Genomic DNA, 16,696 nt, shown 5'->3' on the forward strand with positions numbered 1-16,696 from the left:
CAGCTGTGCATGTGTGGGCTCCTGTGTGCGCGTGTGTGTGCGTGTGTGCGCGCCTGTGTGCAGCTGTGTGCGTGTGGGCTCCTGTGTGCGTGTGTGTGTGTGTACCTGTGAGCAACTGTGCATGTGTGGGCTCCTGTGTGCGCGTGTGTGTGCGTGTGTGCGCGCCTGTGTGCAGCTGTGTGCGTGTGGGCTCCTGTGTGCGCGTGTGTGTGCGTGTGTGCACGCCTGTGTGCAGCTGTGCGTGTGTGGGCTCCTGTGTGCGTGTGTGCGTGCCTGTGTGCATGTGTGGGCTCCTGCGTGTGTGCGTATTTGCGGGTGCACACTTGTGTGCGTGCATGGGCTCCTGTGTGTGTGTGCATGTGCATGCCTGTGTGTATACATGGGCTCCTGTGTGCATGCCTGTGTGTGTGTGCGTGTGTGTACCTGTGTGTGTGCATGGGCTCCTACGTGCATGCGTGGGCCTGTGTGTGTGCGTGTGTGTGCATGTGCATGCCTGTGTACGTGTGTGGGCTCCTGTGTGTGTGCATGTGTGCACCTGTGTGCATGTGTGTGCATGTGCACGCCTGTGTGCATGTGTGGGCTCCTGTGTGCATGCCTGTGTGTGTGTGCACTTGTGTGCATGCACCTTTCCAGTTTCTTGTGACCTTGGGCGCATTGATTGATCTCTGAGCGCCCACATCCTCGGCTCTATCGGTGACTGTAGCAGGACCTTCTGCAGGGAGTGGAGCGAAGACTAGAACCAGAGCAATACATGCAGTATTTTGCACATTATTACAAAGTCACAATCAATAAGCATCAGGTGGCTGTTTTTATCTTGAGTTACGTCATTGTTGTGGTTTCTTTTTTCTTCTCTAAAATTTGTTAGTTGTTTAATGATTTACATGGGGTTATGAAGAGAACCCAGCACTTTTGTGGAAAGGACGTAAGAAGTCATTACCCGTCATTGGCCTGTGTTAGAACTGAAGCAGAGGAGATGGGTACGAAGTGCTATATTCTTCTGTTTTACACTCTCTTGAGATTCCTCTTTACTCTTTTTTGTGCTTCCATAAAATCAATAATGTACTATTAGCCGGAAATCATTGACAAAGGCTCTTTGGGGGTAGAGCTTAAGCACCATGTGGACTAAGAAATTATTGCAAAGACAGTGTGCTGACAGACAGAGTGGAGAGTACGGTGGTCCTGAGAAACGTGCTGCTCTTGGGAATGTTTTTCTTTCCACCTCGGGATGCAGCCCACGACGCATGCCAGGCACACCTGTGGGATGTCCACGTTCAGGGTGAGCAAAGTTGCATCCGTGCCGGCCACTGAACGGGGCACATCCCTGTCACCGGCGTGTTTACTGTAGGCTTGCTGAGCCACCTTCAAGAAACGGGTTCAGCCTCCCCTTCTCCCTGACACGAGCCGTCCCTGTGTGTCCTCAGCTTCCTGCCTACATTGCCAGCCAGGGCTGAGGAGGAATCACTAGGGCCGCAGCATGGGTCCCGCACCTCTGCCTGGAGCCCGAGCCCCTCCCTGCCCCACCCTGAGGACTTGAGGCAGTGAATCTCCATGATGGAGTTTTGCTCAGGAATCATTTCTTTTTTTTTTTTTTTAATTTTATTTGTTTATTTGACAGAAAGAGACACAGCGAGAGAGGGAACACAAGCAGGGGGAGTGGGAGAGGGAGAAGCAGACTCCCCGCCGAACAGGGAGCCCCATGCGGGGCTCGATCCCAGGACCCTGGGATCATGACCTGAGCTGAAGGCAGACGCTTAACGACCTAGCCACGCAGGCACCCCTCAGGAATCATTTCTTGATGCCACTCAGTGTCATGCACTCACTGGGGAACACTTGTCTACACCCCAAGTGTGTATACTCCATGGAACAACAGTTAAATTAGAAATTTAAGGTTTCAGCCTCCAAAAACTGTAACGTATCAGTGTTCAAGGGAGAGAGGGTCATAAGTATTTGGAGAACAGGGGGCCACTAGGAAGGCTGTGGAGCATCTGACAGGGGTGAGGATTGGCCGCTGTTGGGTGTCTCTGACACAGGTATCCATGCATATACCCATAGGTACACACAGCTGAAAATACTAATTCTGGGAAACTCAGAAAATGCAAATGTGTGGGGACAGTAGGTGAATGCTGTATGGTTTTGCCATGAGCTTCGCAGTACTACCGTTTTGACATGCATTGGTCTAGACTTCCTGGGAGACAGAGATCATATTGGGGATAAATACATGGGGCCCCGGGTTTCAGGGAGAACAAGACTATAGTCCAACCGATGTTCACGCTGCCTGTTTTTCCCACAAGTCCTATTCCGTGTCATCCTTGGTGGAGCCGTCCCAGGTACAGACAGGTCCTGGACTCCCTGCCGGGCCTGCTTGCACCTCCACATCTGCCAACACCCTCGGGACCCTTCGGCCTCATGTCTTCTGCCAAAGCTGACATTTCAGGAACCTGGGCCGGTTTGGGAGGCTTCCTCAGTGCTTCCTTTTTAGCCATAAAGCCACAAGATTGTTTCCACTGAAGCGTGGCTGACGTACAATATCCTTCTACCTTCAGACATAGATGGCAGCAATCTGATGTTTTTATGCATTACAGGATGGTCCTCCCAAGTCCAGTTACCATCTGCCACCATGCCATTGACTGAGCTCCGTATGCGTACCTTCATCCCTGTCACCTGCTTACTCACAGCTGGAAGTTTCCACCTCCTAGTCTCTTCACCTGCTTTGCCATCCCTCATCCCCTCCCTCCAGCCACCACCAGATTGTTTTCTGTATCTATGAGTCGGTTTCTGTTTTGTGTTTTAGATTCCACAAATAAGTGAGATCACACAGTGTTTGTCTTTCTCTGATTTCAGTGGACGTAATGTTCTCAGGGTTTTCTATGTTATCACAAATGGCAAGCTCTCACTACTTTTATGGCTGAGTAGTAGTCCATTGTGTGTATGTAATGCATCTTCTTTATCCATTCATCTACCTTTGGACACTTTTTATGTCTCAGCAGATGTGAACAATGCTGCAGTGAAATCGGTGTGCATGTATCCCTTCAAATTAGTGTTTTTGTCTTCTTTGGATAAATACCTAGTAGTGCAATTGCTGGTCACAGAGTAGCTCTATTTTTAACTTTTTGAAGAATCTCCCTACTGTTTTTCCACAGTGGCTGCACCAGTTTTCATTCCCACCAACATTGTAGGAGGGTTCCCCTTTCTCCGCATCCTCGCCAACATCTGTGACTTCCTGTCTTGTTGATTTTAGCCATCCTGACAGGTGTGAGGTGATATATAATCATAGTTTCAATTTGCATTTCCCTGATGATAAGAGATGTTGAGCATCTTTTCATGTGTCTGTTGGCCATCTGGATGTCTTTGGAGAGATGTCTATTTGGGTCTGCCCATTTTTTAATTGAACAGACTCATAAATTTGTCATGTGGCACCTCGATACCTGGGCTTGCTACTGTGTCCTGCCCCCTCCCACCTTGTTTTAGGGTAGAAGAAACAAGACACAAGAGCTCACTTAGCCCCTGGTGTGAGGTGCCCACTGCTCATTGCTTCACTGTCTACAATCAGAAAATGCAACTTTCTATCCACGTTCCATGTGATATCTTGGATGACTTTCACTGCTTGATTCATGCTAGGCTATGTGACCCACGTGTTCTGTTTTAATTGTGAGGTTTTACTCTTTGAAATGGAAGGAGGACACAAAGCGAGATCAGCTTGCGCACCTGGTGTGTGGTTATGCAGTTAGCACATTGAATTCAGCGGACAGACAGACAGACGGGAAGTGCGGCGGCATCTTTGGTGTTGGCGGCTGGAGGGTTCAGGGGACATTTACAGAGGACAGGCTCATGCTGGGGCTGCGCGTTCAGAGGGACTCTGTGTGGGCTGTGCTCACGTGGGTGGCCGTGGGGTGGGTGCCAGGCTATTTTGGTGACAGTTGGTCACCGTTGTGATGACTTTGGGTGGTCCAGACCCAGAAGCCCATGATGCAGCTGCTCATGGTTTTTGGAGTAAAATGTGGATAATAATTTTGTTTTTGTAGGTCAAGTGGTTCGCTGACCAGAGCACGGGATCTGTGGGGAGCTGGGTGGAGTTGAATGAGTCTCCAACCTTGTTAGCTGCCCACCTGGGCAGGGGACATGGCCTCTTGATGCCACTCTGGGAAACAGAAACAGTAACACCTGTTTTGTAAGATTGCTGAGAGGAAAAATACATTAAAATTAAAGTGTAAATCACGTAGCACAGTGCCTGGCAGGAAGCCAGGCCTGAATAAATGATAACCTCTGGGTCTTGTTATTGCCACTGCTCTTCTAGTTACAGAACGCCGAGCATGAACTGCTCGTGCTCTGGGGTGTCCTCCTCCCCCTAGAAAGCAGCAAACATCCCCGGGAATAGATGTGTTGAAAGAGGCCCACACCACCCAATGCAGTGCCGGTGCCCCGCTGGTGGGTTCTCCCCAGAAGCAAGGATAATTGTAGTCCTCCTGTGCTTGCCGTCTGCCAGACGCAGGGCCGGCTCCTCACCGGCCTGGCCTAACGGATCCGCACAGCGTGGCCCCGCTGCCTGCCGGCACGCCTGTTTTCACGTGTGGGAGCCGCAGCTTGGCTGGAATTGAGGAGCAGGGGGCCCTGCAGCTGGGTGCACCTCGCGTCACGCTGCATGTTCTCAGGCAACGCATAGTCTCGACCCCTACCACGTGCAGGCAGTCTTGGGGGTGCTGGCGGTGGTGAACAAAGCCCGGGACCTGTGTTCTCATGAAGCTGAGCGTCTGCTAGGAGACACAGGCAGGAGGCAGGCCGACATCCTAAGTGTCCCTTGGGTCCTCGAGGTGCTGTTTTATCTCTGTTCCTCCTTCCGTGGGGTCCCCTGCAGGTGCCCAACCGTCAGGTGCATTGTGCCCGTGTGGGACCCTCTGCCGCTCACACCGCTGCAGGACCAGGGGCTGGGAGGACACAGGCCTGGTCTCAGGAAGTGGCAGAGGTGACACAAGAGGATGCCAAGTTGCTCCTTTAGGTACCACAAGGGAGAAGTTCGCTTTCTCTTCCAGACCTGCTCAGCTTTGGTCTGCTCAAGTGAGCACTTTATTTGTGCCCTGAGTTTTCCAGGAACGGTGACTTACCATGAACAAACCGATGTAGGGAAAATGGTGCCCAGACTCAAATTTTTGTGTCTATGTCAGTATTTAACACGGAATACTTAGAAATGCTGCTGCTGGATGAGGAGAGTAGGAAGAAAATATTTCTCTGGCTCCCATGAAAAAATTATGCCCACGCTACAGACACAGTCTTGAAATACAATATGTGAAAGCAAATTTGAAGATTTTATTAAGTCTGAGACGTACACACATTTTCTTCTCATTTGGCAGTAACTCTCCGTCATGAGCAAAATAAACACACGCCCTGCTCCCAGCTCCAAAGTGTGGGGGCCTCGAGTTACACAAAGGACGTGGGTGCATGTGTGCCGCCCCCCCCGGGTTCCCGCCCAGGTGCGGGGGGAGATGGCGATGTGTCTCTCCAGGAGCCTTGGCGTGGCTGGCTCTCGACCTCCTCATTGGTAGCGCCGTCTGGCCGTGGCTTGGTTTCTCCTCGGGGACGCTTTTCCTGCTGCTTCCTAAAACCTGACGCAGGGCGGTCACAGAGCACGCTGAGCCCACGCGCTGGGATCTGTGATTTAGCTCTGACGGTGACAAAATACCGCAAAGGCCGAGCAGATGCTCTGACTCCAGAGCCACGTGGTCAGCTTCCTCCTGGGCGCCGTGGGAGGGATACGTTGACGAGCCCAAACACGCTGCCCATGAAATGCTGAGAAAGTAAATCCTCAGTCTGGAAGAAATGCATGGAAATCTGTTATGCATGCCTGAAAATTCATATAATTGCCTCTAGTTAATAGTGCTTTTGTAGCAGTAAGCCCAAGTGTAAATTCCCTCTCCGTACATTACTACCGGTACGTATCATCGGCACTGACGTCCACACTGTTTCTGTCTGCAACATTCAGTCTGCGTCGTTTGTTCCACAGGTAAGTGTTCTGAGTGACGATGTTTGCACAGTGACTGGGTTTACAGTAGCCTTCCCGACGGCTCCCTACTTGCTTCTCCCGCGCTGGTGTGCTGTGGCACGGTTGGCATTTTGAAGCCCCTCACGAGGACAAGGAGGACAGACCTCAGAGGTTAGGGGTCCAGCATGCCTCAGTGCCTAAAACACGGACTCAGAATGCACGGCTTTCCGTAGCCGAACCAGCTCTGCGCATGGGCTTTGTGGAAGGCTTTGTCAGACTGAGGATGCTCCCCGGGGTCCTGGCCGCGAGGAAGGGCGGAGAAAGCCGGGTGGCTCTCCCCTGTGTTTCCGGGGTTAAACAGGACGCGGCGGAAGCAGACTGTGATCAGTGAAGGTGCACACGGTGAGTCCTAGGGCAACCAACACTCTGTGTATACACATCACATACGAAAGTTATTTAGCTAATTGCTAATTCACCCCTCGTTACCAATTCCTTAGCGCATCACACATCCTCTGGCTTGTTACTAGCAAGTACATGACGTGTCTCATGCTCACGAGCCTGGATTATGTCCGTGTCTCCATCACATGGGTCCAGCAACACGCCATAGACATGCTGCGCTGTACAGTGGATTTTTGTGTTATTTACAGTAAGAGGAAATGTGTGTATCCTGTCCTTTGTAATTACGTTGTCACCGTCCTGGTGCGTGCTTTCCTGGGCGCTCACTTTCCAGACAGGACCTGCCTCAGCTCCTGATCTCCATCCCTACCCCGAAGAGGGTTTCAGGAGCCCCAGACTCTGTTTCCTTGTTTCATCTTCATGCTGGACAGGGGCCGTGGTGTGGCAGCTCGGTGCTTGGTGGACCTGCTCATGCGCTGAGCGCTGGGTACGTGCCATCCTCCTCCTGCCTTCCGGATGCCGCTGCCTCTGCGGGAGGTCGGCTGGAGGTTTGCGGCTCCCTTGTAAGTGACAAGTTGTTTTTCTCTTGCCGCTTTGAGACATGTCTCCTGTCTTTGATTCTCAGCGTGTTGACCTGAGGCGTCTGTTTGTGGATGTGAGTGTGGATCCTGTTTGGATCACCAGACCTGGCCCGGTGTGCAAACCAGCGATTCTCAGAACCCTTGGGAAGGCTCCGTCCGCCGCTCCTAGGGACGTTTGGTCTGCCCTCGGTCTCTGCTCCTGCTGGTGCCCCCAGCGATGTCTCCTGCTTCTCAGAGCCCCCAACGGGGCTTCTTCCATCTTTCTTCTGCCTGTTCTGTGGGCTGCACAGACCCCGCCAACCTGCCTGGCTCACTAATCCTTCCGTCAGGATGAACCCACTCCAGCCTATCCAGTAAATCTTCCATCGCGGTTCTTAACACTCGTTACCTCCAGTGGACCCACTGGTTCTGCCCGCACATCTGTCCCTTCGTGGGGGATCGATGTTGCCTGGGCTTCTTCAGACATGGATTCCTTAGTCCCTGGAACGTCCCTGTGATGGCTGTTTGCACACCTTCCTGTGCGAGGTGACCTCCAGCCACATGCACCGGTCACACCGTCCCATGTCCAGCACCCTGGGTCCCCACCCCCACCCAGGGCTTGTCACTGTTACTTGTGTGTGCGTCTGTCCATGCTGGTCTGCCGTGCTCAGGGACAAGCCGCTGGGCCGTGCTCTCGGTCACCCTGGGATGACAGGCGTTTCTCTCTTTCCCTGACCCCACCCAGCTGTCAAACTTCACTGATTTTCAGGTGATTGGTCTGTTGTTCTCAACCAAGCTTTTTGGCGTAAATGGCTCCACAGAATAATCCAGTCAAATCCAGGTTCCTTTGAAGGGACAGTTCCGGGGTCAGTGTTTGGGATTCGTTCTCACTAGGGCATCCACGGCTTTTGCAGGCGCCCGTAACTGTGAACGTCTCCACGCTGTACTGCAGACGAGGTCAGCGTCTTTGCAAATAGATCAGGAACCAGAGGTTTTGTGCCTTGTCTCCCCCCAGACAAATCTCTGAGCAGGAGGTAGGGACGGTGACGCTGTCTGTCAGTGAGCCTTGTGCTCAGAGGCAGGCAGTGATGATGGGGCGGGGGGGTGAGGTCGGAGGTCGGGGGGCGCAGATGTGAGGTGGGGGGGCAGGGGGCGGATGCGAGGTGAGGCTGGTGGCAGAGTGGACACGAGGTCGGGGGGGGGCCCAGGGGCGGATGTGAGGTCAGGGTCAGGGGTGGACGTGAGGTCTGGGGGACCCCGGGGCAGACGTGAGGTCCAGGGGGCCGCAGGGGTGGACACGAGGTTGAGGGTCAGGGGCGGATGCGAGGTCGAGGGTTGTGGGCCGACAAGTGGTCGAGGGTGTCTGCGTGTACCAGGGAAGGAGGACTCTGCTCGAGAGCCTGCGGGAGGCTCTGTAACACCCCACTGTCCCCACTGTCCCCTCCTCCCGTCCTTAACAAAACCATGAATAAATTCACAGCTGAAAGGTTATTAATACGTAACGTAGTGTGGACCTTGTTTCTTAAAGTAATATGCCTGTTTTGTCATTCATTTTTTAAACTTTTCATTATTTGCTTAAGGACATGAAGATATAGGCTACATGGATTAATACACACTGTTTTCTTAAGGAAAAAGGAACAGGAGCATAAATGACATTCTGTTTTATAATAGTGGTTATCAGTCAGCCGGGGCCGCACAGCCAAGTGCCACCTTCGGGGACGTAAGCAGCAGACACTTAGTTTCTCACGCTTCGCAGCCTGGATGTCCCCGTCGGTCCCCACATGGGTCCGGTGCTGGTCAGAGCCTCTTCCGGCTGACAGACAGCCGTGTCATCGTGTCCTCCCCAGGTGGGGACAGAGCTCTGGCGTCTCTTCCCGTAAAGACACGGGTCTTGTGGGATCAGGGCTCGACCTGGACCTCACCTCCTTCTCAGAGGCCCCCCATCTCCCGAGACATCCACTCTGGGGACGTGAATCCGGGGACACAAGTCAGTTGATCACAAGAGTTATATGTGAAGTAGCTTTGAAAAAGGCTTTCATGATAAGGAAGAACTACTGAATTAGAGACGATCATCCTGCTGTTACAAATAATTTGCCACGGGAAGGTCTATGGCACGTTGATTTTTATGAAAAAAAGAAAGAACCAACTTCTTAGAAAGCTCAATGTAAATCGGAAATATGTGTGTGTCATAAAATAGCGTTGATGTTGAGTAACGATGATGCCTGAGTGCCCATCCTCATTGTGTCAAGAGCTTTAATACCACAATAAGTGGTCTCGGAAAGAATTATTACTGAGGACCCTATAAAACAAGAACTCCAAAATTCCTGAAAGAGCAAGAGTCATTTCCTACACAAATTGACTGTCATATTTTTTTACTGAATTAGAAACAGCTATTCGTGATGGATTTCAAAGTTCTGAACTTACTTTTGGGGGACGTACATAGTGGAGCAGGTTGGGTGTGTGACCACAGCCTCTGCCGCGTCTCCCCGTGTGGCTCTGGGCAGCGCTGGAGGCTCTGTGGGCGTGCACGAACCGCTCGGGCTGGTGCACAGGGCGGCTCCCCTCTTCCGCAGGTCCAGCGCGTTCGAGGTGCTGGCTCTGGACGGGATCAGCACGGGGATCCTGCGGTTTCACACGGCCCAGGAGAGCGCCGACTGGCTGAGAGCAGTGTCCGCGAACATCAGTGACCTGACAAGACAGAGGGTGAGCAGACTTCCCAGGGCTTTCTGCTTTTGCACTTAATCCACAGAAATGATTTGATATTTTTTGTTATTTATAATTAACCCTAAAATAATTAGTTACAAGGTTAAACAAGGAAATACGTACTTTTTTCAAAATACCACATCTCTGATTAAAACATGTTCAAAATTAAGTCCTGCAGATGTCTCCTGAGTGAGTCTGTGCCCGATCAGACATGTGGATGCTCACCCCGTCCCTTCCTCTCTCTCTTCCTGTCCCCGCACAAGCACAGACCCTTTCATGTACGTGTAATACCACGTACACTTTACCCAAATGCATCGACAGAACGGGGGGACCCCAGTGAGGTTGAAGACAGAATGCCCTGTAACTTTATGAAAACAAGACACATATCCACCCAGCAAGATGTCTTCCCAAATTTTCAGTGCAAGTATCCAGGAAGGAGAAAGTGCCCTGTCTCCTTGAGGGATCTGTTTGATGTTCAAAGTCAATACAAAATAAAGGTAGCTGGCTGGGAGTTGAAGTCAAATTAAGAGTAACTTCCCAAAGGAACCACTGTATGCTGCCAATGAGCTGTAGGCCCCCAGAAGGACTCGCTCGTGGCCAAAATGGCCTTTGATCAGTTCCTTCCCAGGTGACCTGCCCACGGACTGTGTTTGTGTCCTGAGGCTTCTGTTCCAGGGAGGCAGGTAGCAGGAAGTCCTGAGACCAGCCTTTGGACCCCACTGCCCAGCCGAGCACAGGCCCACCCTGCAGCAGCCCTGCACCCCTTCCCACCCTCCTGCCCATCCCCTGCCCCACCGCCCGGTCCCCGCACCCTGCTGCCTGTCCCCACCCTGCAGCAGCACCTGCCACCCAGTCCCCCACCCCACTGCCCAGCCCTTACTCCACGGCCCATTCGCCACCCTGCCACCTGTCCGCCCACCCCACTGCCCATCCCCACCCTGCAGCAGCCCTGCACCCCTTCCCACCCTGCTGCCCATCCCCCGCCCTGCCCACCCGTCCCCACTCCACTGCCTGTCCCCACCCTGGAGCAGCTCCTGCCACCCGGTTCCCCAGCCCGCCACCTGTCCCCCCCACACCCCGCTGCCCGTCCCCACCCCACCACCCATTCGCCACCCCGCCACCTCTCTTCTTCCCCATGCACTGCCTTGTTCCTGGAAGCTGCGAAACAGAGGTTGACTGAGCGCATTAAAATATTTGGGAAAGCAGCAATGTGCTCGATTCCTATAGAGCAGAACCTCTCTCAGACCTTAGTTTTCAGATGTGATAGTTTGAATTCCAAAGGTATCTGGATGGATTAAAGGAAAAGAAAGAACTAGCCTGTGGTGGGAGTTTGGTATTTCAAGAGTGCGTGTGACCAGGGAGCCCCTCAGGTCTGGGTGATTTTACACATTCTAGCTGGCAGGCAGAGCCGAGAGAAGGGAACCAGCTGTGTGGATTCAAAGCCGCACTCCAACTCTGCGTGTTACGCTTCTGGACCTCCACTTCCTCCCTGGTAAAATTTTGGAAATAGTGCTGCTGTGCAGGATTTCTGGGAGAGGCAAGTAAAGGAGCACACGTGGGATGGGAAACTCTAAGATTACTAGAGCAGAAATCGTTTCCCATTTTTACAGATGTTGAAATTTAAGCATCTCCTGTCCCATAGCTTCACTCACACAAAATGCTGATATTTAAAATGAATAAGTATGTTAATAGTGAGGTTTTTTGGGCGCCTGGGTGGCTCAGTTGTTGGGTGACTGCCTTCAGCTCAGGTCATGATCCCAGGGTCCTGGGATCAAGCCTCACATCGGGCTCCCTGCTCAGCGGGAAGCCTGCTTCTCCCTCTCCCACTCCCCCTGCTTGTGTTGCCTCTCGCTGTGTCTCTCTCTGTCAAATAAATATAATCTTAAAAAAAAAAAGAATATTAAAAAAAAATAGTGGGGTTTTTCTCTACTGTACCATTGCTGTGGTACATGATTTGGTTTTTAGGTAAGAAATGCATCGTAGAAGAAGCTTGTTCCCAAGGACATGTCCTGCGGCTAATTAATTTCAGTTGCTGATTCGACAGGTTGAAAAATGATCGCATTAATATTCTTGTCCTACTGACTCTCTTGCTTCCCTCTCTCTACAGGTGAGGACGGAGAATAAGTGCTCTTCCCCTTGTGACCAGGTAGGTCCTGCGTTTTTCTTGTCGATCATACGACAAGTCTCTAAAAGTAGTTTCTCCTGGTCTTGGAACTTGATTTGGGAATTTTGGTAGAAGTCAGGGTCCTTGTCCTCGGTGCAGGAGGAATTGCTCTGGTCCTCTGTCCAGGTTATAACTGAGCTCTCGGCACCTGGGTTTTCTGAGGAAATGTGGTTAAACGATAGTGTAGTTGTGATTGTTTAAGCTGAGAGGTGTTTTACTTTGGAGACACGACTGTATGATCTGAAATTTAAGCACTGTGTAATTTCCTTAAGAACACCCTCATTTGGAGAGCTTTGCCCTGGAGAGACTGCTGTCCAGCACATGGGTGGGAGCCCGTGCCCCGGTGCAGGCAGCATGCGCACATTGACCCAGACCTGCGGACGGGGCTGCCTCATGGGGAATCCACAGCTCATTCCTTCTCAGGGCAGAGCCAGCCACTGATGAGCTGACACCCGATCGGGGCTCCCGGTCACTGGGTCTGTAAATGTGTAGGGATGAGCTGACTCCCCAGTTCGGGGCTCCCAGTCACTGGGTCTGTAAGTGCGTAGGGATGAGCTGACTCCCAATCCGGGGGCTCCTGGTCACTGGGTCTTTAAGTGGGTAGGGATGAGCTGACTCCCAATCCGGGGCTCCTGATCACTGGTCATTGGGTCTGTAAGTGGGTAGGGATGAGCTGATCATAAATTTAGAAAAATGTTACAAGAAATAAAAGTTACATTCAGAATAACTTTCCTGAGAGTTTCTTTCCTAATTACAGAATGTTGACTAGAGGGTTAGAACACAGCCACTGGGTTGGACCTTCTCGTAGGTGGGGGAATGCCTCGGCATTTCAGGGCATACTCGGATTGCCTGGCACATCAGGAAATCAAAGCCTGCTTTGTTTTAGTTTGAGTCAAAGAGAGTCCGGAAACAGGGTCAAAGAAATAAAACTCCTGATACTGAGAACACGAAGTAATTAGGGTTCGGAGACCTGGAGGCAGTGGGGTAATGGTGCTCTCAGGTTATCTCAGAGAAGTTTTATCGCACATTAAACCATGTTTGTGTGATGCCGGTCTCTGTGGCCCTGTTTGAGTAACAGCTGCTTTCTGATCCCAAGTAATCTCTTTCCTGGTGACATAATTTGGCCAGATTAACATCTGAGCCACACTTTCTTCTTTCGTAAAATAAGAGAACTGTAATGGGTAATCTAAAGACTTTTTTCTAACCTGAAAATTTCTGTATTACTTTGAACTTTTTTTGTCAGGGGCTCAAATTAGTATATTTGGGGAGAAATATTAGAGATGAGTTTTACTGCATGGGCTTATTGAAGAACTGTGCCTGACGTGTCTCATTGTGCTTTTGGTAGAGGATTATCTCACATTTTTCCCCAAAACTAAACATTTTGTGTATATTGAAGGAGTTTAGATTTGTGACATTGGGCCCTTTAAGAATGAGAGGCAATGATTTTCTCATTCTAAACAGTTCTTTCCTGGTTCTGGCATGTAGCAAAGTCATAATATTTGGATAAATATTTGAAAAAAATACATGTATTTGGGAACTACTGACATTGGAAAAAACAAATATAAAACAGAATTAGAAGATCATACAAAAGGTCTGGAGTATAGATTTTTTTAGACTCTTATATTTAGTGAATAAGATGATTGTGTAATTTGCCATCCAAACAGAGGCCTGTCCTTCTGGGATGATGGCCAGCCTAAAAGTGACAGGCATGCATTTGAAATTGTCCTGGGCAAACCGAAACACTTGTTCCCTTCTAAGATAGCAAGTAGCTCTGTACATTTCCAAACGAAAATTCACCTGGAAAACCTGAATTAAAGCGAAATATGAATACCTTACTCACCAAATCCAAAAGAAACCTAAATCTCAGGAATGTGGGCTTTTTCTGTATAAAGGATGAGCTGTACAGTATCATCTGATGGACACTTAGCTAATTATCTCAACTCACTCAAGTGGGAAAAAAAAAGACTTTCCTATAGAAATGGCATCAGAAAAGATAAATGAAAAGATGCTCATTTATTATAATGGTTATGTCCTCTTAATTTAATTACAGTGATATAATTAGGTAGGTGTTCATAAAATTATACGTTTTTTGGAACACGTAATAAGCCATTAGAAAATTCATAATGTAAAAGATAAAATTAGCTAACCTTAAAATTATTTATGAACTACAAATACCTAAAAAAGATTCATAAAGCAGGTAATGTTTCCATTAATAGCTAAGCTATAACTTATCTCTTCGCTAATTGATCTAGGGAGAATTAAATTACATATGAAATGTCATTAAGTTCACATGCAATTTATAGATGTTTTGGATTATGAACAATCTGATTTTTATAAAATTTCTTTCTGTAAAATTCCATCTGGCATCTTGACCCAGGACATCTTTCACCAGGAGTTGGAGTGAAAGCTGTCAGGGGGTTGTCCTGCAGACCGCAGTGGTGGGGACGGCCCACCTGAGCCCGGGCTGGGTTAGCGCCCCCCTCCCCCCGCCAGGTGTCCCCACCTTGAAGCAGCTCCTAGGACAGGTGTATTGTGCAAGGTGGCTGGCATGTCTGTGAAGATTCCCTTTTAATTTTACTGAAATGCACAAGTTATTTTAAAGCCTTACTCCCTACTGTGTGTGCAACATTAATGTTTCAGGTAAGACACGGGGACTGACATTCATTTGAATTCATGCCTGAACACTTCAGTTATGTTACTGTTTTCATTAACTTTTTGAATCCTATTCTGATTTGTTACAACTTGCGTTTTGTGCCTTTGTATTAGGAAGTTGGACTGTAAAGAAAATCAGGTTTTCCACGTAGGTCAACTCTGTGTTTACTGTAGCGATGGAGGATACAGCTGTCGGCAGCTACAACCTCGTAGACAAATCTGCGATACTAGCCTCAAATAGAGTGTAATTTAATGCTGTGTTTTAAATATACACGGGGGGCACAACTCTACTGCAGCCGAGGGCCCTGTGGGGCGCAGACGCTCCCAGAGACGCTCCTGGCCCGTGTGGAACTGTGGGTGTTCCTCTCATACGCTCGTGCTCCCAGCCGTCTGTGTGGTTTGGGCATTAGGAAACCCGCTGGTTCTGAGTGCCCATTGTCTGTTCCTTCTAGCCCCCAGTGCACACTCACTGCGGCTTGGGTTTAATTTCAAGGGTTTTCCTCTGCAGGTTGTGCATATGGGATGGGTCAGCGAGAGACTCGAAGGCACCAGCTCCTGTCACACCTTCCGATCCAAGTTCCTGGCCCTGAAGGGCTCGTCCCTCCACGTGTTCAGCACCCCTCCGGTAAGGATGCCCGGACTCCCTGGGGAGGGGCTGCTGCAGAGAAGCAGCTTGGGACGTGGTGTCTGCCGGAGGCCAGACACAGAGGGGCCAGACCCCGCCGCTCTCCTGCTCACACACCAGCTGGCTGGGAAGAGGGGTGCAGAACGCTTTTCTCGGAGCGTCACACACAAAACAGAACAAAACCCTTCTCTTCACACATTCTGAGTTAATGGCCAGAAAATGAAATTTAAAAAGTCACTCTTTCCTTCACATCCCTCTGTTTTATTAAAATAACCAAACAGCCTGATTCAGCAGCGCCCATCATGTAGACCCGATGCTAAATGCCGTAGTTTACAATTGTATCGTCATCACGGACACCACTTCCCAGAAGGGACCAAATATAACATGTGCCCCACCCAGTGAGGAGTTAAAGCAGTTGCTCCTCCAGTATAGAGAATTCCTGTGTCCCAGTTTCCCCAGAGGTTGACACTGAGTGTGACCCTAGGACATTTGTGGAAACTAGAAGCTCAGGAGCGGGTGTCCCTAATAACAACATCATAGACCACCAGTCCTCCCCACGTACCTGACACTCTCCTTCTGTCCCTGGAACAACCAGGGCACCGGGTTGTATGGGTTTTGATAAGCTAGTGCTGTGAATTTACTGAGGTTAAAGAGTCATCTAAATTTTTTTTAAAAAACAATCATAGAATTCTCTTCACACAAATGTATGATATTTTTTAACATTTGTTGCTAATGTAATATTAGGTGTTTTTGCCTGACAAAGACAAGTAGGAGAGCACTTGAAACCTAACACAGAAACGAACCGCACTAACCATGGGGCTCACTTCGGGCTCTGCAGGAGTGGGGAGTGAGGCTGGTGAACCCAGGGGAGGGGCCGTCCGTCCGCAGTCCTAACAGAGATGCTCACAGGTCCCTGTTACAGAGGGAGACTCAGGGCAGGCTCAGGCCCTGATGCGCAGGAGGAAGAGCCTCGCCTCCACCCGGTTTAGCACGGTCAGCTCAGCGCCTGAGACCAGAGGTGCCCCTCGCAGGACCGCAGGTTGTTCCCAGTTATTTTTCCCGCTGATAGTTGAGGTTCTCTGTGACATTTCTCGTCCCACTTTCTGAGGACCCCGGGGATGACCACTGTCCCGGGCACCCTGGGGTTTGGGGCACGGCCGGGTCGGGGAGCCCCGAGGTGACCGTGGTCCCAGCGGCACGGCCCCTCCTGATCTCAGTGCTGTCCTGGCATAATTACTGTTAGCAGTCACTTGGGCCCCAGGTCTGAGCTGGGACCGGGTCGGCAGGCTGTGCTCCGCCGCGATGGTTATGGCATGTGCAGGAAGGGCCGGAGAGTGTGGACGCAGAGCAGGCTGCTCCCTCCCACTGGGGAGGGCCCCGTGAAGGCGGATGGTACCCCCACCGTGGCTCCCAGTGTGTGGCCTGGCGTGGAATTCCAGGGCAGAGTCTGTAAGACCCATTCGCAAAGCGGTATTTTTCAAACTGTACTTCACGACCTGTACGTGATGTTTAGGAAATGCAGGGGTACCTGGGCTGGGGATCATGGCTCCGTCACCGCCAGGGCTCCAGAGAAGCAGACGCCCGAGCTGCAGGAAGTGCCTCTGCCCGGGACAGAGGGCCTG

At 50.7% G+C, this 16,696-nt stretch overlaps 1 protein-coding gene across 6 annotated transcripts in view; it reads left to right on the plus strand.

Moving 5' to 3' along the window:
* The window catches only part of SNTG2 (syntrophin gamma 2), a 218,882-nt gene that overhangs the window by 130,458 nt on the left and 71,728 nt on the right, over nucleotides 1–16,696 (plus strand). For all 6 annotated transcript variants that reach the window (XM_078055883.1, XM_078055885.1, XM_078055884.1 and 3 more), the window contains 3 exons: nucleotides 9,504–9,633; nucleotides 11,741–11,779; nucleotides 14,958–15,074. In XM_078055883.1, the coding sequence (XP_077912009.1) occupies nucleotides 9,504–9,633; nucleotides 11,741–11,779; nucleotides 14,958–15,074 (286 nt within the window). The remainder of the gene's footprint in view (nucleotides 1–9,503; nucleotides 9,634–11,740; nucleotides 11,780–14,957; nucleotides 15,075–16,696) is intronic.

Source organism: Halichoerus grypus, chromosome 10 (genome assembly GCF_964656455.1).
Source record: "Halichoerus grypus chromosome 10, mHalGry1.hap1.1, whole genome shotgun sequence".
Taxonomy (NCBI): domain Eukaryota; kingdom Metazoa; phylum Chordata; class Mammalia; order Carnivora; family Phocidae; genus Halichoerus; species Halichoerus grypus.